A 25,565-nucleotide genomic window follows, 5' to 3' on the forward strand; every position below is an offset into this window, starting at 1 on the left:
CATTGTACATTTGGACCACGTTTTGTGTAGCTTTTCATCTGTTGATGACTGTTTAAACGGCTTTCACCCTTTGGCCCTTGTGAACGTACCGTGGACATCGATGTCCAGGCATCTGTCGGTGTGCCTCCTATGTCTTCTTTGGGGTGGAGAACTAGAGGTGGTATTGATGGATGGTATGGAAATTCTATGTCTAACTCTGGGAGACCCTCCAGGCTACTTTCTAGGGAGCACAAGGTATGAACCCCACACTGAAGACTGCTGGGTGTTCATAACCCGTGTTTCAAACCCAAGGGTTTTGAGCAGTAACGTCATATGAGGAAAGCATGCTATTAAGCAAATTAGGCCTAGAGTGGAGTGCAAAAGAGACCAGCCATCCGTCTGGTTGGCCCGCACAATCCTTCCCCGTGTTTTCGATCAGGGGTCCCTCCCTGCAGAAGCGTTCTCCCAGGAGGCAGGATTCTGGCTTCATTTGGAAGTCAGCAGACTGGGTGACCCTAAAAGAGACCTTGTGCGGCAGATGGACCCCCAACGCAACATGTCTGATCTCGTTGGGCACTGGTTGTTAGCCAGGCACGACAACGAAACCCTCAACAACTTCCGTCTCTGTGTGTGTGACCCTGATCGGTTGAGTTGGGGAGCAACAGCGCAGCACAGGAGGGAGGAAGGTGTGTGTGTGTGGTGGTGGGGGGCAGCTGGAAGCAAGAGGAGAGCTTGTCTCTGAGTCGGGAGGAAAGAGGGGAGGGGTTTGCGGTGTGTGTGGTGGGGGAGGCAGTTGAATGGTCACAATTGGGAATACCCAGTGCCTCGAGGCAAAACCAACTCGGGGTGACCCTGGGGCCAAGGAAAACTGCTCCATGGGGTTTCTTGGGCTATGATCTCCATGGAAACGGACCAGCACATCTTTCTCTCCTGGAGGAGCTAGGGGGTTCGAAACTCAGACCTTTCTGTGAGCAGCCAACTGCTTAACTGCCGAGCCACCTCTCACTGCAGCTCCTGTCACACTGCAGGGACTGGTGCTGAGGCATTCAGTGGGTAGAGCCCAGGGTTGCTGCTGAATGTCGGATGGTAGACAGTCCCCCACAACAGGGAATGACCCAAGCTAAAATGTTTCTCGTGGGCCAGGGCCGGTAAGCTGGGGTTGGAGGGACGGCGACTCCTGGCCGTCCTGCCTGCCAAATGTGTGACTGATCATGTTGCTCTGTTGCTCCACTTCCTCATCTGGAAAACGGATGAGACTAACAGTGGATCCGCAGGCTTGTCGGGGAGCGCAACTGAGTGAACACGAGGGCAGGCTGAGAAGGCTGCTTCCTGGGTTTTTCACCCCTGTGGAGCCAGGCCGGACTCACAATGATCATTCCGAGGAGGACTGGTGGGTTTCAACCCGGTCGATCTTTACTGGAGCAGACAGCCTCATCTTGTTCCCAGAGAGGGGCTGATGGATTTGAACTTCTGACACCTTGCAGTGAGCAGCCCAATGCCTGAATTGACTGCTGGAAGTCAGGGACAGGAGGGCATGGCAGAAGCAGCCGTCTGGCCGAGGGCAAGGGCGTTGAGGCAGGACTGCCCTGTGGAATCCTTGCAGTGGGGAAAGGACTGGAGGCCAGTCACAGAGTAGGATGCAGATGGGCACGTAGGAACTGAGCTACAAGACCAGTCGTGCCTGTCTGGTCAGCCGGCGGGGCAATGCCCACGTCAGGCTGTAAGACCACAAGGAGGAGGCCTGTCTCACCTCTCTTTTCCTCTCCCTTCCCTCTCTCTTGACCTGTTTTTTTTTTCCTTTTCTTGTTCCCTCTCCCTCTTTTCCTCTTTTTCTTTCATCCACTCCCCCTCCTCCCCCTACCTTCCTTTTCTCCCTAGATTTCTACGCAAACTTTGTTTTTCCTTTATGTTCAAATCACAATAGAACATTTCTAAAGCTCTTTTGAAAACGAGTTGCTGAAAAGATTTTTCAAAACTAGATCACCTGCAGCCTCCCCGCCTTCAGCAGCCCTCCCGCTGCCCCCCATCTCCTGCACGCCACCCCGGGCCCCCAGCATGCCTTTCTCAGTGGGCTGCGCCCAAGTGCAATGGCCCACCGTTGTTGCCTTTATCGCTACCTCCATCTCCCCTCCAAATATGAAGATGAGAGAGCCTTACTGGTCTCTCCCCGATTGTAAATGTAAAAATGCCCCATTGTAGCACAGCCAGTACCCAAAGCACCAAGCAGATGACCACAGCCCCACGGCCTGCCCCACCCCTCACAGACTGCGGCTGGGGTAGCCTTTCACTGAGCATCTGTCATACACGCTGTACTACAGCTATGCGTGTGCACAATTTTTTAAAATGTAGATATGAACCTTTATTAAGCTACCCGTTTGTTATCAAAGGGCAGTGCTCTGTGGATAGTGCAGAATCAAGGGAACCAGCAAGGCCTGGAAGTTTCTAGAAGGAGGGCACTCGGGCTCTTTGGGGTCCTGGGTAAGAGGAGAGAGGATGGCAGGGCCGGCCAGGGCACACTGAGATGAAAGGGCAGGAAGAAAGCAGGGCAGAGACAGAGGCTGACATGGAGACTGGGCAGCCCACTTCCTGCAGCAGCTCGGGTCTGGGATTTATTAACCTCCTCGCCGTCCTTTCCTGAGGGGCCCGGGAGTCGTCAGCGCGCCCCTCCCTCCCTGCGGTCCTGGGCCGCTGTGCAGCTGGCCCCGCAGGCCCCACTGCAGCATCCTGTGATCTGCTCCTTGCCAGATTCTTGGTTGGCTGCCACCTAATTTCTTTTCAGCCTGGGCTAATTCCTTGCAGTCCTCAGGCCAGCGGGAAGCACCGCTAATTCCCAAAGTCCTTCCATATGGCTCATCCAAGCCTCTCCATCTGCAGTGTGTGTGAACGGGTCCTGGCTCTGTCCTCCTGCTGGTAGGGGATGGGGGAGCGAGGAAGGGGCGCGGTACCAGCAGCCTCCGGGAGCATGCAGCTTCAGCCGAGCAGTCAGCTCCCATCTGGCACATGTGGGGTCACCGTTAGCCAGAGTCAACGCCCCAGCAACTGATTTGGGTCCCCGGGTGGCGTAGACAGGTAAGCACCTGCTTGCTCACTGGTTGGAGCCCACCCAGAGGCACTCAGAAGAAAAGGCTGGCAGTCTACTTCTGAACGGTCAGAGTCATTGAAAGACCTAGGAACGTGTGTTGCTCCAAGACCGAGGAGTTGACTCAGCAGCACCTGGCTTAGTTTTTCAGGGTTTCCCATGAAGCTTTTTGCTGGTGGTGTTAGTGGTTTGGGTTTACAATTCCTTTGGTCCCTTCTGCCACACCCCCAACCTTGGTGCGCGAGGCACAACTGTGGGCCAGGTGTGTGAGGAGGGAAGTGAACACAGAGCCTGAAGTCTCCCTTCAGAGAGGCATGAACGTCAGGAAGCCCAGAACCTTTGCTCGCTTGGCCGGCACCAGCCCAGGGGGTGATGGGCCAGCAGGTGATCACTCTCCACATGGTTGGCAACCTGGCTCTAATTCAGGTAACTCGGGTCCCGGGCAAACCTCGTCTCTGCCTGACACCCCGGACTTCTCCTTAACTCAGGGAATGAGCAAGCTTCTCAGATGCTGAAAAGTCGCCCAGCCTCCAGCCTCCTGCTTCTGACCCCCAACAGTCCTTCCCTAGCAGGGCACCCTCGGTTCCCCCCTGCTCCAGCTGCTTTTAGCCAGCCCCCCTTCATCCCTCGATGCCAACAGCTCCCTTGGAGAGAGACCTGCGATGAAATGTCCAAATAGCTCATGTTCAGTCTGAAGCTAGAAGAGCAGGTGAACCCAAGTACAGCTTCCACCCGGGATGTGCCGGTTTGTGTGGCGTTGAACATGAGCTCCTCACCTCCCACATGCGAAGCACAAAGGGCTGTGGCCCCATGGGGCCATGGAGAGAACAGGAAGGAGTCTGTGAGGGTGGGTGGAATTTCCTTCTCAGCCTCACCCCTTGCTACCACCTCATTGAACCGCATACTCCAGCCATGCCACCCCAGCAAGCCTTGCCACTTCCTCCCAGTATGTGTCACGTGGGGCTCGTGCTGGTGGCAAGTGACAGACTCCATTCAAAGTAGCTCAAGCCACAGCCGCAGCAACAACGAAGGGATCTTAATAACGCACCGGAAGAAAGGCCTGGTGCTTGACTTCCAAAAATTAGCCGATGAAAACCTTGTGGGTCACCACCAAACAGCGCCTGACTTGTTTGCTCTGGACAGGTGATGAGGAAGGATGGATTACTGGGGTTGGCCATCTGGTTTGGTGACCCAGAGGATCAGTGGGGGCAAGGGAGGCCCTCTTGAGATGGCTGGGCACCATAGCTGCAGCTCAACCCTGCTAATGATCATGAAGGGGATGCAGGACGAGGTGGCAACATCTTCTCCTGTTGGGTATAAGGACACCATGAGTTAGGGTTGACTTAATGGACAGGTGCCAATCTATCTATCTATCTCTCAGTGAACTAATCAATCAATCAATCAAATTACCTACCTACCCACTTTTGTAACTCAGAAGACAAAGGTAGTTCTGGTTTCAAACTCATCCGGATCAGGAGCACAGCGCAGGTTCTCTCACAGAGAGTCCTTGTCGTGATCCCGCTGCCTTGGTGCTCAGTCCGCAGGAAAGGGAGTTCTGCCCTCATCCAGTACCTCTCCATGCCATGCTCATTCGTGTATTCACCCTCCACACCACATTCACGAGCTCCCCCATTCATTTCAAAGCACCGTTTAGGACCATTTCGTCCAAGAGAGACAATGTCTCTGTTTTCATGGAATTGATGTTGTTGCTATGTGCCGTAAATCACTTCCACTCCATCGTGCCCCGCGTGTGACAGAATGAGACACTGCCCGGCCCTGCACCCTCCTCACCACTGTCCCTGTGTCTGAGCCCATGGTTGCCATCACTGTGCCAATCCCTCTGGTCGAGGGCCTTCCTCTTTTCCACTGCCCCGCTACTTTATCAGGATGATGTCTTCTTCCCGGGACTGGTCTCTCCTGACAACGTATCAAAAGTAGGTGAAACCAAGTCTCACCATCCTTGCTTCTAAAGAGCGTTCTGGCCATGCTTTTGCCAAGACAGATTTGTTGGATCTTTCCACAGTCCCTGGTGCCTTCAATAGTCTGTGCCAGCACCCCAACGTAAGTGCATCTGGTTCTTCAGAGAGGCATAGAAGAAGCAACAATCCCCAAAAGGAAAAATGTGCCTTTGCCCAGCCCCATCCAGAAAATAAGATCGGGCTCTCCGAGGATCGGGGCAGATTTCAATGGAGAGGAACTCTGTCTTTGAGGACATGCATTTTGAACAGCTGATGAGCGGTGGCGGTGTTAGTGGTTATTCATCGACAGAAGGCCCGCCTCCCATGCTGGAGACCCAGGTTCCGTTCCTGGACAATGTGCTTCCTGCACAGCCCTCACCAGTGGAGGCTCTTGTGTTGCTACTATGCTGAACAGATTTCAGTGGACCCTCTAGACAAAATGCACTCGAAAGAAAGACCTGGAGAGCTTCTGAACATCATCCAGTGTAAACCCTATGAATAGCAGCATTCCAGCCCCCAGCCTATCATTGGCATGGCCCTGGACTGGGCAGCATTTCCTTTTATTGTGGCTGGGTTGTTAATGCATTTGGCCACCTCCAACAAATAAGTGAGGGGCTCATGCCCCCCCCCCAGGTCAGTTGGCATCACATAGTCCACAAAGACAGGGTTCTACATCCTACTTTGGTGAGTAACGACTGGGGTCTACAAAGCTCGTGAATAGAACTCTGGGGTACAACTCTTGGTCTCTCCCTGTCCAGAGGAAACACGAGTCATGGAAACTGAAGACTCATGTAAACAAAGAGTCCAGTGGATCAATGGCCCACGCAGATATCCGTCCCCATGACCCTGAGACCAGAAAAACTAGATGGTGCCCGGCCATCTGAAAATGATCATATTAGAAAGTCCTGAATTGAGTGGGAGCAGTTGTAGAACAAAGCTCAACATTATAAAAGAGACTGGGCTTGCTGGTTCGGTTAGAGACGGATGGACCTTCCAAGACAATGGCCCGGAGCCATTCTTGAATCTGGGACTGAACCCACCCTTGTGGTTCCATTTTCAGCTGAACAACGGAGAAGTCTGTAAGGAAGACCATAACGCTAGTGAGGTTCGCACACCTTCGAATTATCAGCCATTCGAGATCGAGGGGGCAGCATTCGCCAAAGGACAACATTTCAGAAGGGTTAGGAGAGAAGAAGTGGGGGCCGGAAATAGGAGGGAGTGTGATGTGTGGGGTTGCTTTGAATGGACTGCAGCGATGGAGAGGAGGCAGCATTCCTCTGAGCAGAACGATCCAGAACCTTCTCCCAGTTCACAATAAAAGAGTTAAAGGGAGAAGGCTGTGTCACCCTTGCCCATGTAGAAGGAAGAGCCTCCAGGCAGCAGAGTTAGAGAACGGGAAGGTGGACTTTGGGGCTGGAGGGGGAGGGAGGCAGGGGCAGAAAGGGAGAAGCTAAGGATGGAGAGGTAGACATGAGCTCACCTGCCTCTCTGGTGAGGGGCTTACCTGAGAGATGGGAGCGGTAGAGGGTTTCACCAGGGGAATCACTTAAAATCTTGAAAGAGCACCTTGACTGGGGACTCCTGAGGTAGATGTCCAAGCCCTTAGAACAGAGCTAAAAGGACACACCAATCTGCCTCGGAAGAAGCGCAGCCGATGGTCCTTAGAGGCATGGGTGGTGAGCCTCTGTCGTAGGTACTTGGGACCTGTCAGAAGAATCCAGCCCCTGGAGAAGCGCCAGGTAAAGTGGAGGGGCAGCGGGAAAGAGGAAGCCCTCCAGGCAATGGATTGGCACGTGGCTGCAACAATGGGCTCAGACATAAGAACAGTGATGAGGGTGGCATAGAACCGGGCATGCTTTGTTCTGTTGTGCAGAGGGTCCCTGTGGGTCAGAACCGACTCGGTGGCCCCTACCAACAACAGCCACAGCGAGGGCTTCTTTTCTATCAAAGTGTCAGAAAGAGTCTGATTTAAAGGTGACATTCAGAGACCCTCAAGTCACTGGTTGGTGCAAATAGTAAGCGCTCAGATACTCACCAAAAGGTGGGAGGTTCTGACCTACCTAGAGAGGTCTCTGAAGAAAGGTCTGATCATCTCCTTCTCCCCAGAGCCCACCTTCAGGACCCTAGGGAGCACAATTCACAACAGGTGAGTTGTGGGTTTGTTTGTTGGTCGAGTGGCCCTGGAGAGAGGGCAGTAATATCTGGGGCAGGAGTGAGAACATCCCCACCCAGGCCACGGGGTGGCCTTGAAGAAGTGCGCCCTCGCTTTCTAGACAGCTCAACGTCCCTTTGTCTCATCCCTAGCTTATGTCCTGATGACAGGTCCCTCGCCCACCATGAGCTAGGAGGTGAGTTGGTAGGGTGGACTCATCCCTCTTCAGACACTGGCTTTGCTACCACTCGGCTCTCAGGCAGACGCCATGCTGCCTGGAGGGATGGAGGTTTCCTTGTAAGAACGGATCTCGGAGGACTGGGAGCTGGAAAGCAGTGAGCAAAATTGGCAAGGAAAGACAGATGGATTCGATGCCTCCTGAATTGAAGCCGTGTCCATGGTTTGACTTTTTGTTGTTGGGTTTTCAAACCTTAACAGCCATGAAAAATACAAGGCAAACAAATGCCTACTAAAAACACTGCCTCACAGAGAGCAGATAAAGGACCCCACAGTCCATGGCCCCGGAGTCAATTCCAATGCGTAGCAACCAGATAGAACAGAGGAGATCTGCCCCCATGGGGGGTGTTTCCCAGACTGTACACTTCACAGGCGGAGATTTCTAGGAGCGGCTGGTGGCCTCGAACCACCAACCTTGGCGTTGGCATCCCAGCATCCCAGGAGGTTGGGTGTTATTATTTAATGAGAGGTACAGCGTTTCTGTTTGGGGTGATGAAAAAAGATTCGGAAGTAGATCATGATGGTTGTACAACACTGTGAAAATGATTAATGCCATTAAAATAGTTAAAGTCGTGAATTTGGGGGTCTAATTTTTAACACCATCAAAAAAGACTGTTCTGTGCAGTGGTTCTATTCCGTTTTGGTTTTCACTGCCTCCGTTTTGTGGTTATTCATTTGTTGAAAGTAATAATCCTCGGTGTCTGGTATCAATGCTTCCGTTCTGTTCTTCCAGAATGCTGCATCAGAGTTGGCTGCTGTCTGGCAGAAATGTGACCTTTGTAGGCACGTGGGCTGCACATTTGGGTAAACATTTTAGGAGCTGAGCAGAGCATACCAAACCAAACCAGATTCACTGCTATCCAGTCATTGCCGACTCACAGTGATGCCGTGAGACTGGGCAGAACTGGCCCTGTGGCTTCTGATCCGGGAACTCTTTACAGGAGCAGACTGCCTCATCTTCCTCCTGGGAAGAGGCTGGTGGTTTCAAACTACTGACGGGAGGGACAAGCCCCCTGTCCCTGTCTGACTGCCTAACACTCACAGTGGTTGCTGGGTGTGAGCCCATTGCTTTGCAGTAACTGTGTCGATCCATGAGACTGGGCGTCTCTCTCGTCTCATCCACTACTTCACCAAGCATGGACGTCCTCTCCCGGGCATTGGCGCACCCTGATGCCACAGCCAGAGTACCCGAGTCTCGTCTGAATTAAGCTCTTCAGAAGCAACACATTCTAGTTAAGGATCAACAGAACTGTAGTTGGCAGCCTTGGCTCTCTCCTTCCCTTCCATGGCCTTCAGATCTCCGTGTTCAGAAAAGGCTAAAGGAATGTGTCCATTCTGTGTCTGTGTGTGTGCGCGCGCGTGCGCTTTGATCATCTAAATGAAACAATGCAGCATTCCACCTTCTGGGAGTCTTTAGTGCAGTGGCTTTCAACCTGTGGGTCGTGATCCCTTTGAGGGTCCAATGACCCTTTCACACGGGTCGCCTAAGACCATCGGAAAACACATATTTCCGATGGTCTCAGGAACCAAAGCACCGCTCCTCCACCCCTCTATCCGTCTCCAGGCGCATCCACCCACATGCAGATACGCCCACCTACGAGTACCTGGTGAGAAGATGGTTGCCCATGCTACACCATGCTTCAACACAAGATTTCATTTATTTGTCGTTAGAAATAAATATTTCACAGTATATAATGACATGTTGTTTTTGTGATTCATCACTATGCTTTAATGATGTTCAATTTGTCACAATGAAAATACATCCTGCCTATCAGCTATTGACATGACGATTCATCACAGTAGAAAAATAACAGTGATGAAGTAGCCATGAAAATAATTTTATGGTTGGGGGTCACCACCCCAATGAGGACCTGTATGAAAGGGTGGCGGCCTCAGGAAGGTTGAGGACCACTGCGTTAGAGCGGGTTAACGGACTTAATGGCCTAGGTACAAGTAGGACCTGGGGACACATTTCTTTTGTACTACTTTGTAACATTTCACTCTCTACACGTCAAAAATATTTCTTCTTAGGTCCTCACACCATTCTTGATAGAGCACTTAAATATTTTTAATCTTAAAAATGGGGAAAAAAGTGCATTATGACTGTACTTCTTCCAAGACAGAACTGTCCCTTCTTCTGGTGGTCCTTGGTCTGTCCCACGTCCTTCGCCAACACCACAGTTCAAAGGCAACCATTCTTCCCATGAACTTCCTTACCTGTGGTCTAACACATGTACGTGAGGTGATCTAAAACACCTGGTGTGCTGGACTCAAGTGTAGACCACAATTCTCAGGGTGATGTCAGTGTTCTCCATTTTTTTGTGATTTGATCTAATTACCCTGCGCCACACATTTCAGTCTCTGTGGTTAATGAGACAAGATTGATGACGGTCATGTTAATGAGGCAGTTGATGACGGTCATGCTACTGAGGCAGGATGCAATCCACAGCATTAGGCTGTATCTTGAGTCCTTTGCTCTTGAGATGTACAAAACGATTGACCAAGCAAGCATACCTGCACTGAGACCCTCCTAGACCCAGGAGTAGACTGATGCCAGGCCCAAGTCCAATGGCAATCTCCAGAGAACACCATGCCCACAGAAGCTGAAAGGAAACAAGGTCCTAGCTCCTAAATAGTGATCCAACACAGAGAGAAACCCTTCCCCTCCGCCCACTGCCCTGAATCTGATCTTAACAATGTCCTAAAGTGTCCGAGAATAAGAAATGATTGTTTCTTAATGTCTTCTCCTTGTGGCACTTTTGTTCCTCTAGTACCAGAGAGCTAAGACACACAGCTTGGGTGAGGTGTGCCTCAGTCTTCAGTGACTTCGTTGTTTTATAACACTTTAAAGAGTTCTTTGCAGCAGAATTGCTCAATGCAATAGGGCGTTCGATGTCTTGGCTACTTCTTGGGTGGACAGAGATCGTGCAGCCAAGGAAAACGCTACCCTGGACAACTCCCTTGACCATGATGTGGCTTGTTGGTCCATCTGTGTTTTCTTTACGAGGCAAGGTGATCCTATCCTAGAGAAGCTGCAGTCTCTGTACTTGCTTAATACGCCCTTCACTGACAGCAAGCAGCATTGTATCGTTAGCACGTCACAGACTGCTAATGAGTCTTCCTCTAGCTCACGGACACATTCGTCTTCATATAGTCCAGCTTCTTAGAGTATTTGTACAGCATACACCTTAATTGAGTAGCATGGAACGATCCAACCCTGCCACGCACCTTCCCTGATTTTGACCCAGCCGTGGTTGTGTCAAATGGCTGGTGCTCATGTGCATACACACGAGCACACGGAAGTGTTCTGAAATTCCTCTTCTTCACAATGTTAGCCATAATTTGTTATGACCCACGCGGCCGAATACCTTTGTATAGTTAATAAAACACAAGTAAACATATTTGCTAGTAGTCTCTGCTTTAGCCAAGGTTCATCTACTATCAGCAATGGTATCTTTTAAATCTTCTGAAACCCCCATGAATATCTGACAATTCCCTGTCAATGTACTGCTGTAACTAAGTTTTACGTATTTTCAGCAAATTTTTATTTATGTGCCATATTAATGATACTGTTTGATAATTTCCACATACTACTCAATCACCTTTTTCTGAATGGGCATACATATGGGTCTCTTCCAGTCAGTTGGCCAGATAACTCTCTTTCAAATTTTTTGGCATAGACAAGTGAGCATTTTCCAGTGTTCTATCAGCTTGTTGAAATATGTCAGTTGGCATGCCCCCAGTTCCTGGAGCCTTGTTTTGAGCTTGGACGTCTTCCCTCGGTGCCATTGATTCTTGACCATATGCTACCTTTAGACATGGCTCAATGGCAACAGTTCTTTTTGGTGCCGTGACTGTGTATTCCTTCTACCTCCCTTTGATGCTGCCAGCATGAGCCAACCTTTTGCCCGTAGAATCCTTCAGTAGTACAACTCAAGACTTAAGTTTGTTCCTCAGCTTATTCAGATGGAGAAATTTGGCATGTATTCAGCCTTTTGATTTTGTCGCGTCAGGTCTTTGAGATTTCATATGAATACTTTACTCTGCCATTTGAAATATCTTGCTTAGCTCTTATCATTTCTTCTACTCATTGTAGCTACTTTGTGTTCAAGGGCAAGTTTCAGAGTCTCTTGTTTGTGTTTGTTTCACACACACATGGCTTTACTCCAAACAAACCATGTTTAGACATGTCTCTGTGATCGGTGGATGGCTGCAGACAAGCTCTCTCGGCAATACATCTGTCTTAGCCCTGTTAGGGACACACAGAGTTCCAATCAAACAGTGACTGTCAAGAGGCTCGGCCGGGACAGTTTAATTCGAGGCAGACAGGATAGCGCAGAAGGTCATCTCACTTAATGCATCGCCATTCAGTTGGTGTCCACCATTGGGACCCTATGGGACAGACTAGCACTGCCCTGGGGGTTTCAGAGATTGGGACGCTTTATTTTTTTAAAACTGGGAGTTAATACATGCATCTTATCATTCCATAGTTCAAGCACATCAAGCAGTATTATACAATTGCCACCACAATCAGTTTCCAAGCATTCTTTTCCTTCCTGGACTCCTTGACACCATCTCCCTTTTATGACCCCCCCCCCCAACGTCATACCTTCCTTCTCAGGTGTGTGTCATCAACGTCATACCTTCCTTCCAGAGTGGTGAGCGCCATATCGCCAGAGCTAAGCACATTCTTCCCTTCCCTCTCCAGTGGGAACAAATCATTTCCCTTGTAGGGTTCTGTTAACGTGGGTTCAGCTCTTTTAAAAGACCTAATCTGTGTGAAGCGAGGTTTCTGATTTTGGATGAGCCAAATGAGTCCTAGAACTTGGACTGGAGCTTTGAGTCCGTTTTCTCCTGGGACCTCCCAGTGAGGGACCCGTCCGTAGTTTCCTTCTTAGCAGCATGAATCAACCCATTTGCGAAGCCACCTACAGCCGTGCGGTGGGATGCTCAGTAGATGGACTTGGAGCGAGGTGACCTGAGCGCAGATGTGGCTCTCTTGCCTCTCAGCTTTGTGATTTGAGGAATGTTCATGCGTTTCGATGCCCTCACCTGCCAAAGAGTACAGCCTGCTCATGTCTGCTTGCGAGCGGAAATCAGGCTCACAGCTCTGAAGGAGTCTCACAGAAAGGCTCGCTCACCTGTCCTTGGCCATTCTGTTGGTGCTCTCGCTGCTTTTCAGAGGTTTCTGCTTAAAAGGGGTGGGGCCTGATTGAAATACACAGGAGGGAAGACACGTGGTTGGGTTGTGGAGAGCCTGGGTCATGGAGATAAGCAGGGCTGACCCCGCCTCTTTCCTAAAGTGTGGCCTCGAACAAGTGACTTCCTCTCTGCCTCAATGCCTTCATCTGCTCATTGGGTTCATAGTGGTACTACCCACTCTATTGGATACCTGCATGGGTCTCCATATCAGTTACTAACAAAAGTTAAGTGACTCTAATTCACCCAGAGGCACGTCAGAAGAAATACTTGGGTGTTTCAGATCCTGAAAGGTAACAGCAGAGTTACACTCTGAAACACACCGAAACTGCTCGGGTATAACCATTAGCCTTTCTGAGTCATGTTTGTTTAGCATGCATTGGGTACGTTTAGGAAAATCTCTGTAGACTCACCACATATTTGATACCTCTCCCCCCACCCCACCCAAACCCCACCAATCGTGAATGAAAGACATGGTCAAGGTAGAGAACAACTGGAAAACAGCCACTCGCGGGCCCAGAAGAAAGGGCTGTCCGGTGTGTTCTATCTTTTGACTTCAGGTGTGAGCGGCCTGAAGGAAACCTCAGCTGCTAAGTAAAGGCTGGTTGTGCAAACACACCCAGAGACTGTGCAGGAGAAGGAGCTTGTGTTTGCTCCTCTAAAGATTGTTGTTGTTGTTGTTGTCAGGTGCGGTCCAGTCAGCTCCGACCCACAGCGACCCTGTGCACACAGAATGAAACATTGCATGATCCTGCCCCGTCCTCACCATTGTTTCCATGCCTGTGCCCATTGTTGCAGCCACTGTGTCCATCCATCTTGTTGAGGGCCTTCCTCTCTTCTGCTGCCCCTCCACTTGGCCAAGCACGATGTCCTTCCCCAAGGACTGGTCTCTCCTGACCACATGTCCCAAGTATGTCCGACGAAGGCTCCCCATCCTAGCCTCTACGGAGCACTCTGGCAGTACTTCTTGCGACACAGATTGGTTTGTCCTTTTAGCAGTACGGTACTTTCAATATTCTTCCCCAGAATTGACAGAAAGGCAACAAGTTTGATTTTGCCTTCTTTGGGTGTAATATAAGGATCCCTGGTGGCCTAATGGTTGTGCATTTGGGCTCCAACTGCAAGGCCAGCAGTTTGAAACCACCAGCCAATCTTTGGGAGAAAATGTCTCGTCTTGGAAACTGACAGGTGCATTTCTACCCTGTCCTATAGAGTTGCTATGTGTCTGCATTGATTCAAGGGCAGTGTGCTTGGTTTTTGGTTTGGTGGCACAGTGAGTAAGTGCTCAACCACTAGTCTGAAAGGTTGGCAGGTCAAGCCCACCCAGAGGCTCCGTGGGAGAAAGTGCTGATAGTCTGTTCCCGTAACGATTTCAGCCAAGAAACTCCATCAGGCAAATCTACTTGGTCACGTAGGGGGCACTAGGAGTTGAAATCGCCCAGTGGTACCCAACTTGCATAGCATGAGCAGCCGTAATAGACATCCAACTCTCCTTATTCACGTGCCCACCCTCTCCCCATGTTGACCAGAGGGCTTCCTGCAGGCCGTGATCGCACCACCCCACTAATGTGCCCCACGCTGAGGCTCCTCCACGTACAGGTGTGGTGAGTAATGCTCCTGTCCACCCCTCTCTTGGCAGGTCATTCAAGCCCGATTTCATCCTGGTTCGCCAGCACGCCTACAGCATGGCCCTGGGGGAAGACTTCCGCAGCCTGGTCATCGGCCTCCAGTACGGAGGGCTGCCTGCTGTCAACTCCCTCTACTCCGTCTACAACTTCTGCAGCAAACCCTGGGTGGTAGGTGGCAGGCCAGCTGACCGGGAAGGGCTTGTGAGGGAGTGGGTGACCTACCAGGCCGGCAACAGGCCCCTTCCCCGGCACAGAAGCCTCAGTAGGGAGAAGAATCTTATTTAAGTGACAAAGCAAGTCACTTGGACTTCAGGACCTCTCCTTGGTATCACTGACAAGCACACGTATGTAACACAGCAACGAGAGCCCAGGATTATAACGGGGTCCCAGTAAACACAGGTATCATCCTTATTAATGTTCTAGCAACCGACGCCTTTCATCAAACACTAACGAGGTACCAGGAACCCATGCTGGCAGGTACCACTCCATCTTGGGGGGGGGGGGGGCATGGACAGTTCGTTTTACGGGGAAGGAAGCTCAGAGAAAAGAGTGAAGTGACCCACTCTGGTTCCCCCCACCAAGCTCATTGCTCTCCAGCTCACAAGACTTGACTTCTCTTCTTAGATGCATTAGTTTCAACATGTGCATCTCTATTCACATGGCCACATGTTACCGCTAAGAGATTTTCCCTAAAATAGTAGCCAAGTCCCATGATAGCTCTTCCCCTGCTGGATTTGTTCTCCAAAATGGTTATTTCCACCTGGAAGTACATATTCAATTGCTTATCTATTTATTATCTGTCTTCCCCCCATAAGTGATTCAGATTTACTAAACCACAAGTATTTACTGAGCACCTTCTGTGTTCCAGACACTGGTCTGGCAGCCATGTCTCAGTGACTATAACCGACCAGCATGTCTGTCCCCAAAGATCTGACATTCTAATGGGGCAGGGATGTGTGTGGTTACATTAATGTATGTCACAGGGTCAATGTCATAGGTCACTAATATATGCCAAAGGATGGTATCACATAACATTATAAATGGATACTGTCACATTTTTCCAATGGGGGAAGGAAATGCAGAGGTGGGTGTGGGGGGAAGGTGAGTCCACTGAGGCCACAGAGAGTTATTCTGCTGTGGTTTGCTGCCTCTCTGGGTGACTGCCTGGTGGTGCAGGGCAGTCGTTAAGAGCTCGTGTTCTACAGCCGAACTGCCAAGGTCAGGCTTCTTCATTGAAAAGCTGTGCAGTTTTGAGAAACTTGCATATTCTCCCCGAGCTTAGTTTCCTGATTCGTAAAATGATGACAACGAAGAGTAAGACCCACCTGGTTAGCATTCAAGGAGCGCTGATGGTATCATGGGTTACAAATTGGACTGTTATCCTTAAGGTCGGCGGTTCGAGCCCACCAGCTTCTCTGCAGGAGAAAGATGAGGCTTTCTGCTCTCAGAAAGAGTTATAGTCTTGGAAACTTACAGAGGCAGTCCTATCGGGTCACTGTGAATTGAAGTTGACTCGATGGCCAAATAAAACCTCAGTGCCACTGAGTCAATGCCCACCCAGCAGACCTATAGGACAGGGTAGAACTGCCCCTGTGGGTTCCCGAGACAAAGCCAGATCTTTCACGGGACTCAGTGCAGCGAGTTTGGTTTTTGATTAGGTCCCATGAAGTGCTCAGAGTAGTGCTTGCCACCAAGTAGACCCTCAGTGGATGGCGACAGTTGTTGCCGGAGAGTCTGGAGTAGGGTCTGTGCGTGACACTGCTTAAACGAAAACGTTCATTAGATTAAGAGATAAGCATTACCTTCCACCACCGTCACCCTGCCCCTGCCGTCCTCTGCCTTCCCGGAGTGTTTTGACTAGACAGAATCTACAGGTGTAGGAGCCCAGCCTTGTTCTCCCTCACCCCTTGATGGTAGCAACCCCAAACCAGACCAACCCCAAACAACCCCGCTGAGTTGACTCTAGTTGATTCCCGTGACCCTAGAAGGACAGACCGGAACTGCCCCATAGGATTGCCAAGGCCGAAATCCTTACAGAAACAGATTACAGCAGCTGCTGGGTTTGAACCATCAACCTTTCAGTTACCGACCCAGCGCTTTAGCCCCTGCACCACCAGGGCTCCTCAAGATGGGGCAGCTACCGTTTATGAGCATGGAGTCCTTGAGATGCATCTATGGTCCAGTGCTCAGAATGAGCCTGGGACACGGGCCCTGTTCATCTCTCCCTGGTTGAGATGGGAAACCATGGCCGGCCTCCCTCCCGCGGTTGGTAGTGAGCAGGGGAAGCGGCCTCTTGCAGAACCATGTGTTTAACCATGGCACTGCCCTCCCTCCCAGCGTGAGCTCAGAGTCCCTCCCTCCCTCGCCATCTCTCCTATTTATGAGTCTCCCAAAGCCCTCCAAGTGGGGTCCAGGTGGTCCTGCGCCTGCAGGTTGTACTCAGAGAGCTGACGGACTGGTGGTGGGATTCCTGGCTGGCACAATGGTTAAGTGCTGGACTATGAACCAGAAGGTTGGTGGTTCAAACCCAGCCAGAAAAGTGGTTCAAACGCTTCTGAAATGTCCCTGCCCTGAAAGCCCCAGGGGGCAGCTCTGCTTTGCAGACATGTGTCGCCCTGAGTTGAAACCCCCCCTCCCGCCAGATGCAAATGCAACAGGGCACGTTTCTTACTCTGGTCTGCGTAAAGCAACCACTGCCCTTCCACTGGGTCTGACTCACGGAATGCTAGCTAGGGCTTCCAAGGCTGTAAATCTCTACGGAAGCAGAGAGCCTCGTCATTCTCCTGCCGAGTGGCATCTGGCTGGAGGGAGGGGGAGTAGATTGTTGGGCTTTCTTTTGAGGCACCCGAGTACACTCAGCCTCCTGCTTTGCAGTTAGCAGCCCTGGACATGAACCACTCACAGCCCTGGGCCCTGACCAAAACAAGGCCGTGCTAAACCAGGGTGGCACCCGAGCCCAAGGAACCTTCTTGAAGGGTGGGGCTCGAGTGGGGACAAGTGGATGGGGCTGTAAAAGACGAGAAAACACGCATTATTATGAATACTAATGGAACCTGGGTAGCACAGGGGCTACATGTTGGGCTTCTAACAACAAGGTCAGCAGTTCAAAACCACCAGCTGCTCTGAGGGAGAAAGAGGAGGCTTCTACTACCGTAAAGAGTTCCCATCTCAGAAACCCACAGTTCCACCCTGTCCTATAGGGTCACCATGAGTCAGCATCGACTGGACAGCAGTAAGTGAGACCCCATGAGCCTCTGTGACCCAGGCCCTGGTCATAACCCATTGCGTGTGAAATCTTAACTGCGACCCCCTGATGGCAGGTGTCTTAGTCTGTCCGAAGAACAGAGGAAACTGAGGAAACTGAGACTCGGCCACCTGTGTGGACTTCCCAGGTGGCCCAGCTTGGACGTCGGCGCTTAGCAGGGCTGGAGGCACAGCCCGAGCTGGGAGCTAAGACATTCAACTGCTGCCTAGGGTGACACGCAGGGACGCAGCATAGAGGTTGTGCTGTGGACAAGGCCCTAGCAGTCCGTGCTGAGGACTAGACTCTGCGGACAGGAGAGCTGAGCTCCATGGCCTGGCAGACACAGGTCGACGGCTGCTGTGTGGCATTGGGAGGGGTGGGGGGGGGAAGGGGGCGTGAGTGTTCAGCACAAGGTTCTGGCTTTCAACCTTCTCCAGGGAACAGTCACTGGGAAGTTGGAGCCAGGGCCGCGGGGGCCGCTGTCGCCCATCACCTTAGGGAGAGCGACAGCTGACCCTCGGCTCCTCCTCTCTCCTGTACAGTTCTCGCAGCTCATCAAGATCTTCCATGCCCTGGGTCCCGAGAAGTTCCCGCTGGTGGAGCAGACGTTCTTCCCCAATCACAAGCCAATGGTGAGTACCCTGGCCTTTGTCGGCTCGTCTTTGCGATGCGGGCGCTGTCCGGGCGGCGATGGGGCCCTCGGTCCCTGTGCACGGAGCAGGGAGAGAGGCTGTTTCCGCACTGCAGGTGGAGTCTGGCCTGATGGACAAATGAGAGAGGTGGCAGCCTTCTGTGGGAGAATGGGGGAGCCACTGGAGCAGGAGGTTAAGAATCGAGCTCGTGGTGGCATGTGAGTCCCCGGGACCGCGCCGGGGACCTGGCTTTGACCACACTGGCAGCAAAGCCCGTTGGTGTGTGTGCATTGGTTATGAAAGGGCGGTTTCCTTCGGTGCCCCTTGCATGTCCTGATTTTGGGGCGCTCCTGAGGCAGCTTTCCAAAGTGGTTCGGCTTTGTGTAGAGCCTGTGGCAGGCGCCACATGTGGAGCATGCCTGTGTTGCATGGGAGGGGCCGTCTGTCCTTTGGCAGCGGGCTGAGCTGCTCCTGGCACCATTGTGTGGGGGGTTGACTTCCTTACACTGGTCAGACTGTGGCCCCAGGCTTGGCCTTGCGAGAGCTGGGGGTGGGGATCCATAATTGGTGAGCTCTGGGAGGAGGGGGGGGTCTGTGGTCTGGTGGGGATGGGGGGGCGCGGGGGGAGGAGGCGGCGCGCTGACTTTAATGAAAGGATTTTGTGAGGCCCTGGTGTTCCCAGCCAGAGGAAGCCACATTGGAAATTCCAGGCAGGCTTCCCAGATAGGGGGACTGCTACTTGCACCTCTACTTCCTCTGCCCCACCAGGCTGGGAATTTGGGGGAGTAAAAAAAATGAGCCAGGGGAGTTAGGGCCCCTTTTCAGAAATACCTGTCCCACCAGTGGATGGCCTGATAATGCCGTCACCCAATCAGCCTGGCCCATGGTGATACCACATGAGTCAGGGTAGACCTGTGTGTATTCCATGGGAATTCCCGGCCCATTTCCCCAAAGGAGATCACCAGGCCTTTCTTACACGGCGCTGCTGCGTGGACTCAGTGAGCATCCAAGGTGGTCATCATTTGCAGCCCCCAGGGACATGAGAGACCCAGGTTCCACGGGATCAGGGAGGCATCCCTCACATCCAAATCGGGGAGCAAGGTCAGGGTCAGATTAGCAGTCAGAAGGAAATTGGGGCTGCCCTCCCCAGAATGCCTCCTGCCCTGGGAAAGGACCGGGGCAGGCTGGGGACCTGTCTACCTGTCTGGGGACCTGTCCTAGGCGGGCAGGCCAGGCGGGCATGGCCCTCTGCTATGGATCAAAGCCGGACGCAGCCAGGACACAAGAACACAGAGACGGGCAATGTGTGATAGAAATAAAACCACTTTACTGTTTAGAATAAAGGACACACTATAAAAAGTGTACATTATGCAACATTACAAGACAATATACATTCACGGAATATAAAATTCATAAATAACATGGAGGAAAACTGTAAACAGAGCTACAAAATTTCGCAACAAATACATTCCTTCCAGGTGGGGTTCTCTCTGGGTGGTTTCTCTCTGTCACTTCTAGGGCCCAGGACAGTGGGCAGTCAGGGGGGACCCCAAGTACAGCCTGTTCTGCTTCCCCTTCTCTCGACTCCCAGGAGCCTATCTGGAAACTGCTGGCCCCCACCCTGTCCGCGACACCCCTTTTGCTTTGTGTTGCCATCAGGATTTTCAAAGGTTTCTTTCAGAGCTAAAGACTCCAATGACAGTTGACTGGGGGTGCCCAGGGAGCAGAAGGGCTAGGGGCCATCCTACGGTAACCCACGTGGGTGACAAATGAACAGGAGCGCAGGGGCAGGAAAGGGAGTGTGTTTTGCAGGAGCTCCGTGTCTCCAGGATGATTTGCTGCTTCTCTTGCTCAGGAAGCAGCATGGAGAATGGTGTCCCTGGGCCACAGCCAACTCCCCCAGTGGGTTCTAATGTTACTCACTCCGGCCAGCCTGCAGCTCTGTCCTGAGGAGAGCACCCAGACCCAGCATCCCCAGCGGGGAGGCAGAAAAGGTGGCCAGGGGTGAAAGGCTCTTGGAATCCGTTCTCTCGGCCCTCCTTGGATTTCAGGAGAAACTGTGGCAAAGGGAGTAGGAGTGACCAGCAGGTTGCCCAGGGCCAGACACCACAGGGCACAGCTGCGAACACACTTCCTATTTCCTTCCTCCCCTCCTTCCTGCTTGAGAAGCTGCTGGAAATCCTGATGGGAGGAGGCTAGAGGCTTCTGGGTGTCACTCCCCCTCCACCCCCGATCTGCCCACCTGGCTGCCTGCACCCAAGTGAGGTCACCCTCCAGTCCACTGTAGAGTTTGATTCAGGAACATGGCGGCATGTGGGCTGGCTTGTTCATCTTCTCCTTTTAAACACAATGCACAGATATGACAGCCTACAGCTGACACAAGATTTAGCAAAATAGAGCATCCAGGATATGATTGAAAGACAGAAGTGCCTCAGCTACATATATGATTTTTAAATTACACAGTAAGTGAAACAGGTGAAATAAACAAAAGCTATAGCTTGTCAGAAAGCTCAAAAACCGCCCTCAGACCCCCTCCCTCTGCAGAGACCCCCGCTGGGCCTGGGGCCTGCTCTTCTCCTAGCCCAGCCTGGCAGATGGCGTTATGGCTCCACCCACCTGCTGCTCTGTAGGGTTACTGATCAGACTCCCCTCCCCCACGTCCCTCCCTGTGTGAGAGACCAGGACACACCCCCTCACCAGGGACCAGATATGGCCCAAGTGCCACCATGAGTCCATGCTGGTTCTCAGGTAGCCAAGGGCACTTGTGTGGGTTGGGTCAGGAGTTCTGCCTTTTAAGACTCAAGGTCAAGATCAAGATAATCCCCAAGCAAGCAAGATTAGGCTTAAAAGCCACTGGCTGGCTGTCCTCCACTCTTTCCCCTCGAGTCCCCCACCCCCACCCCGGAGAGGGCCACTCCTCTGGTTTCCTCCTGGCAAAGGTCACCATGAGGAGGGGGATGGCACAAGGGGGTGAATCAGCCCCCAGGACACCCCAGCCGGCACTGTCTCCTCCCTCTAAGGTTCTGCCAAGCACCGTGCCTGGGACTGTGTGTATGTGTGTGTAAGACATTGCAGTGTCGTGTCTACTTCCTTTTCCTCCTGGCTTGACTGGCAGCTCTGTTTCCTAATGTGGAATGAGCTGAGGATACAAACATACATAGGCGAGGATGGATCCTTGGCCTCTGGGGAGAGATTCAGATGGTACACATTCAGGGGCACCATTCCTACCGTGCCCAACTCTGCCAAATTATACTCTCTGCATCTCCCTTTCCATCCGAAGGCTTAAAATGATTTTCTTTCAGGGGATAATTTATCATCTAGTTTTATTTCCAGAAAAACCGTAACAGAAACCCGCCTGTGGAGTGTGGCATCAAGTTAGATGCTGTGGGGACCACAGAGGTGGATTGGCCTCCCTGCTAGGCTGGGTGGAGGCATAGCCCGGAAGAGGTGGCGATTGAGCCAGGGTGGTGTCCTCTGTAGCTTGGCCCTCTCTGTGCCCAGTCTCCTGGCCCACACCACACAGCACCCATGGGAGCCAACCCAGGTAGGCAGTTTTACAAAGGTGAGGGGCAGAGGTCAGCTAGCCCCCATAACTGGTGGACAGAGGGCTCACAGAGTGTCTGTAGAATTTCAGATCTTAACTTCAGTGTGTGTGTGCGTATGTGTGTGTCGGTGGGGGTGGGGGGGAGTCAACTTGGAATGTCATGATTTTCTTTACACAAGCATTGACAACAAACTGGAAGAGAAGAAACTATTGGCGTATTTAACAGCATTGAACAGAATTCTGTGTCCTGTAAAAAAAGAAAACATTAGCTTATGTCCCCGTGTGGGTATATGCAAAGGTGTATACAAACACATCCCCCTAGGTGAGCTAAATGCTACTTCGGAAAGAGTAGTCTCTGCCCCCAAATCTACTCGGCTCTATCTGTGGGTAGTGTCTGGCGTGTGTGTTTCTCCCGTTTAGAGAGAGGCAAAGCTTCCTGTGGGATCGGCAGGGTTGTTTGCTGGGAGCGAGTCATGTGGGCGGCCTGGGGAAGACAGACAATCATCCAAGCCTCTGCCCTGAGCATTTGTACAAAACCCAGTTCCCACTGCACTGTTGGTGACCCTACATTGTGCAGAGCACAACCATACCCGCTGCCCCCGGGTCTTCATGGCTGGGAGCTCTGGGAAGCAGACGGCCAGGCTTGTCTTCCAAGTGCCTCCAGGTGCCGTGGGCTCACTGGAACTGCCTGCCTTTGAATTAGCAGGGGACCGCTTAGCCATCTGCACCACCAGGGGCCCCAAGGGCTTTTGTACAAGGCTGGCCGGCGGGCTCCGGGCCAGGCGGTTGTTGAAGTTTTCACTAACTAAGACAGCTTGTGATTCTGACCTGGCTGGTCACTCATGGGCCTGCCATCTGGTCGACCCCAGCATCTCAGGGCTGAGGGACCGTGTGTGACCTTCGGCCCTCTCTTGCCTCCCTCCCTCCTGTCTGCAGACAGACACAGTCTGGGGGGAACATGCCGTAGTATCCTCTCAGCATGAAAACCCTCCATGTGCCTATAGTCTGTTTAGTGGCTGCCCTTGACTGATCCTGAAAAAGCTGGCCTCTCAGCAACGTCCCCCTCTGTTCCTTTAGGTTCTGGGTGGAGGCAGGGAGGGGTGGGAGGAGAAAGAGGGCTGGGAATTACAATGTCCAAAGGGGATAGTTTGTCCATCTTTGTTTTCCTAAAAAAATATAGATTATATTTTCACAAAAGAAGAGGGATCTGCCTTCCCTCTTTCCTTCTGGCCTGGCACCAACCATTCCCAAGGAGGAATGGGGTGGTGTCCACACCACAAAGAAGAGGTACAGTGGGGGGTCGGGAGAATGATTCCAAATAAACTCCATCAACAACATAGATGTTTTTCTTTTAAGTGTCCCAAGTGCTAAATTTGCAAGAGAACAGGCACTAATTTCATTGTCATCATCATTTGGGAAGAGTTAGTGTCTGAGGGAAGCTCAGCGGGTGGGGGGAGGGAGGTGAGGCGGGGCGGGGGTCTGGTGCTCAGGGGTCTGTGGCATTGATGATGGTTTTGTCCGGGGGCGCCCAGCCCCGGTACCAGCTGCAGTAGCCGCCCTTCTGTCGGATGCAAGCATAGTGCTTGGACTGGTAGCCTGGGTAGCCTAAGTTGGAGAGCATGTCGGTCCAGAGGCACTCGTTCTTGGAGGTCACAAAGCAAGGCAGGTAGTAGCAGGACTTGATCTACAATGAGAGAAGAGCCGGTGGTTGGGGGGTGCTGATGCTCACAGTGTCTGGATTCGGAACCAGGGGTAACTGCAGGCGGGAATCCTAGCCAGAGAAGTCCCTTGGGGTGATGATCATCTAAGTAACAACTCCAGAGAGTTAGCAAATAAATAACGTCTCCTGAGATCAGAAGAACTAGATGGTGCCCAGCTGCCACCAACGACCAATGTGACCAGAAGTACCATAGAAGATCGGGGAAAATGCAGAGCAAGACTCAAATGCTTTAAAATATCTAGGAGTCCTGGTAGCACGGTGGGCTACGTATTGGGCTGCTAACCACAAGGTCAGTTGTTCAAAACCACTAGCCACTCTTGGGGTTGGGGTGGGGGTGGAAGATGAGGCTTTCTACTCCTTTAATTTCTTACAGACAAAGACACCCACAGGGGCAGTTCTCCTCAGCCGTGTAGGGTCAGTAGGAGTCAGAATCGATGGCAGAGAGTTTGAGCTGCTACACCAACTGAGACCATCATCGCCTCGAGACCTTCTTTAAACCTTGGACTCCAATGATCCCTTAGACATCACCTTCTAAGGGAAAGTCTGACCACAAAATAAAGGCCACTGCCCATTGATCTAGCGCCCTCCTGGGGAAACAGCACCCACATGAGCCCCAACGATCAACAAAGATCCAAGGCCACCATGAGAAGACGGCAGGGAAGCTCACGTTCTGGACTTGGGAGAAATAGAACAAAGGAGAATGTTGACAGTTCAGCCACCGGTGGAAAATGCATCTGAAAGGGAGACCTAGCATGCTACGTAAACTTTCACCCCAAACAGTGCGCCAATGTTGATGAAAAACACGAGATGGGTAGATGGGATCAACTCAGGGCGACCTCACGGGTGACAGAAGGAACCATTGCCCAGTCCCATGAGGCTATGGTGTCCTTCCTCTGTCTCAGGGAGGGTCCCCTTCGTTGTCCCTGGCCCAAGAAGAAGTCCCTTTCTGGGGGCTGGTCTTTTCGGCACAGGTTTTGCCAGTCTTGACCATGTCTTAAGACTGTGCCTGGGACTCCGCAACAAGCTTCTCGGCCTTTCACAAATGAGAACACAGGGGCCAGGGAGGTCTTGCTGCAGGCACCACAGCCAGAAAGTGTTAAGTTTAGACACTGGAGGAGGCCGTTTCCCTTCCCAGAATGGAGTAGTGGTTACGAGTTGAGCTGCTCACTGCAAGGGCAGCAGTTCAAAACCACCAGCTGCTCCTCCTGAGAAGGGTGAGGCTTTCTCCTTCTGTAAAGAGTTACAGTCTCGGAAACACACAAGGGCAGTTCTGCCCTGTCCCATGGAGTCGCGATGAGTTGGCATCAGACGGGTGACCGTGAGTTTGGTTTTGGGTGTTTCCCTCTTAGATGCTAGCTTAGAGGCTAGGGTATGGATTCTGTGCTGTTTCACAGAATTGGGAAGGTGAATGCTTAAGCTTTGGAGTCAAGCTGCCCTGGCCTGGAAAGCTGACTCAGGAAGTTGTATCACTCGCCCCCCGAGTCTCCCTCTACTCATCTTTAAATGGGGGTACCCAGGGCACCTAACACCACCCCCAGCTGCTGTAAGGATAAAGCCTGCCCACGGCCACCCCAGGGCGGAGCCTGTGTTTCAGTCATGGCCTTGGGCTTGGTCGGAGAGCTTTGCTCTTTGGTCTCGGCCATCAGCAAAGTGCACCTGCCTGTCTCTGGGGACACAGGTCATCAAGGAGTCAGCTGCCAGGGGGGACCCTGTTTGTGACAGCTTGACAGGGTCTTCCGGCTATAAAGAAGGATCCATACCGGGGAGGGCCAGGTATGCTGCGGAGCCTGGTGCCCAACAGCTGTCAGAGGGCAGATACTGGCAAAAAGGCTGCCTTCCCTGGCCCATTCCACCGCTCCGCCCCCACCCCCATATGCCCCCCACCGAGACCTGCACTCCACAGCAAGAGGGAACAGTGTCTGGGGCCACAGCCCGCGCCTCCCAGCCCCGCCGCCTCCTCCGCCCCGGCTCACCTTGCAGTTACATCCCAGGTGGTACCGGTAGTTGAGCCCCTTGCGCTGGGAGAGGGTGAGCTGGTCCCACCGCTCCACGAAGTTGCACAGCCCCGTGTACATCTTGCCGTCATAGACACGGCCTGGAAGGGGACAGAGGGCAAGAAAGAGCGTTTGGGGGACAGGGTCTGGCCAACAGAGAAAACATTCAGGTCTACTAGGTGGGCGCCCAGACACCGGA

The 25,565-nt window shown here is 52.2% G+C and overlaps 2 protein-coding genes across 3 annotated transcripts in view; one reads left to right on the forward strand and one right to left on the reverse strand.

The window, feature by feature from the left end:
• SYN3 (synapsin III) overlaps positions 1-25,565 on the forward strand; it is a 511,043-nt gene that overhangs the window by 127,427 nt on the left and 358,051 nt on the right. For both annotated transcript variants that reach the window (XM_075552698.1, XM_075552697.1), the window contains 2 exons: positions 14,244-14,400; positions 18,019-18,108. In XM_075552698.1, the coding sequence (XP_075408813.1) occupies positions 14,244-14,400; positions 18,019-18,108 (247 nt within the window). The remainder of the gene's footprint in view (positions 1-14,243; positions 14,401-18,018; positions 18,109-25,565) is intronic.
• Positions 19,414-25,565, reverse strand: part of TIMP3 (TIMP metallopeptidase inhibitor 3) — a 55,417-nt gene continuing 49,265 nt past the window's right edge. Inside the window, exons 4-5 of the mRNA XM_075551020.1 lie at positions 25,346-25,467; positions 19,414-23,336 (exon numbers count right to left, since the gene is read on the reverse strand). Coding sequence (XP_075407135.1) covers positions 23,139-23,336; positions 25,346-25,467 — 320 coding nt within the window. The 3' untranslated portion in view covers positions 19,414-23,138. The remainder of the gene's footprint in view (positions 23,337-25,345; positions 25,468-25,565) is intronic.

This window comes from Tenrec ecaudatus, chromosome 6 (assembly GCF_050624435.1).
Source record: "Tenrec ecaudatus isolate mTenEca1 chromosome 6, mTenEca1.hap1, whole genome shotgun sequence".
Classification (NCBI taxonomy): Eukaryota; Metazoa; Chordata; class Mammalia; order Afrosoricida; family Tenrecidae; genus Tenrec; species Tenrec ecaudatus.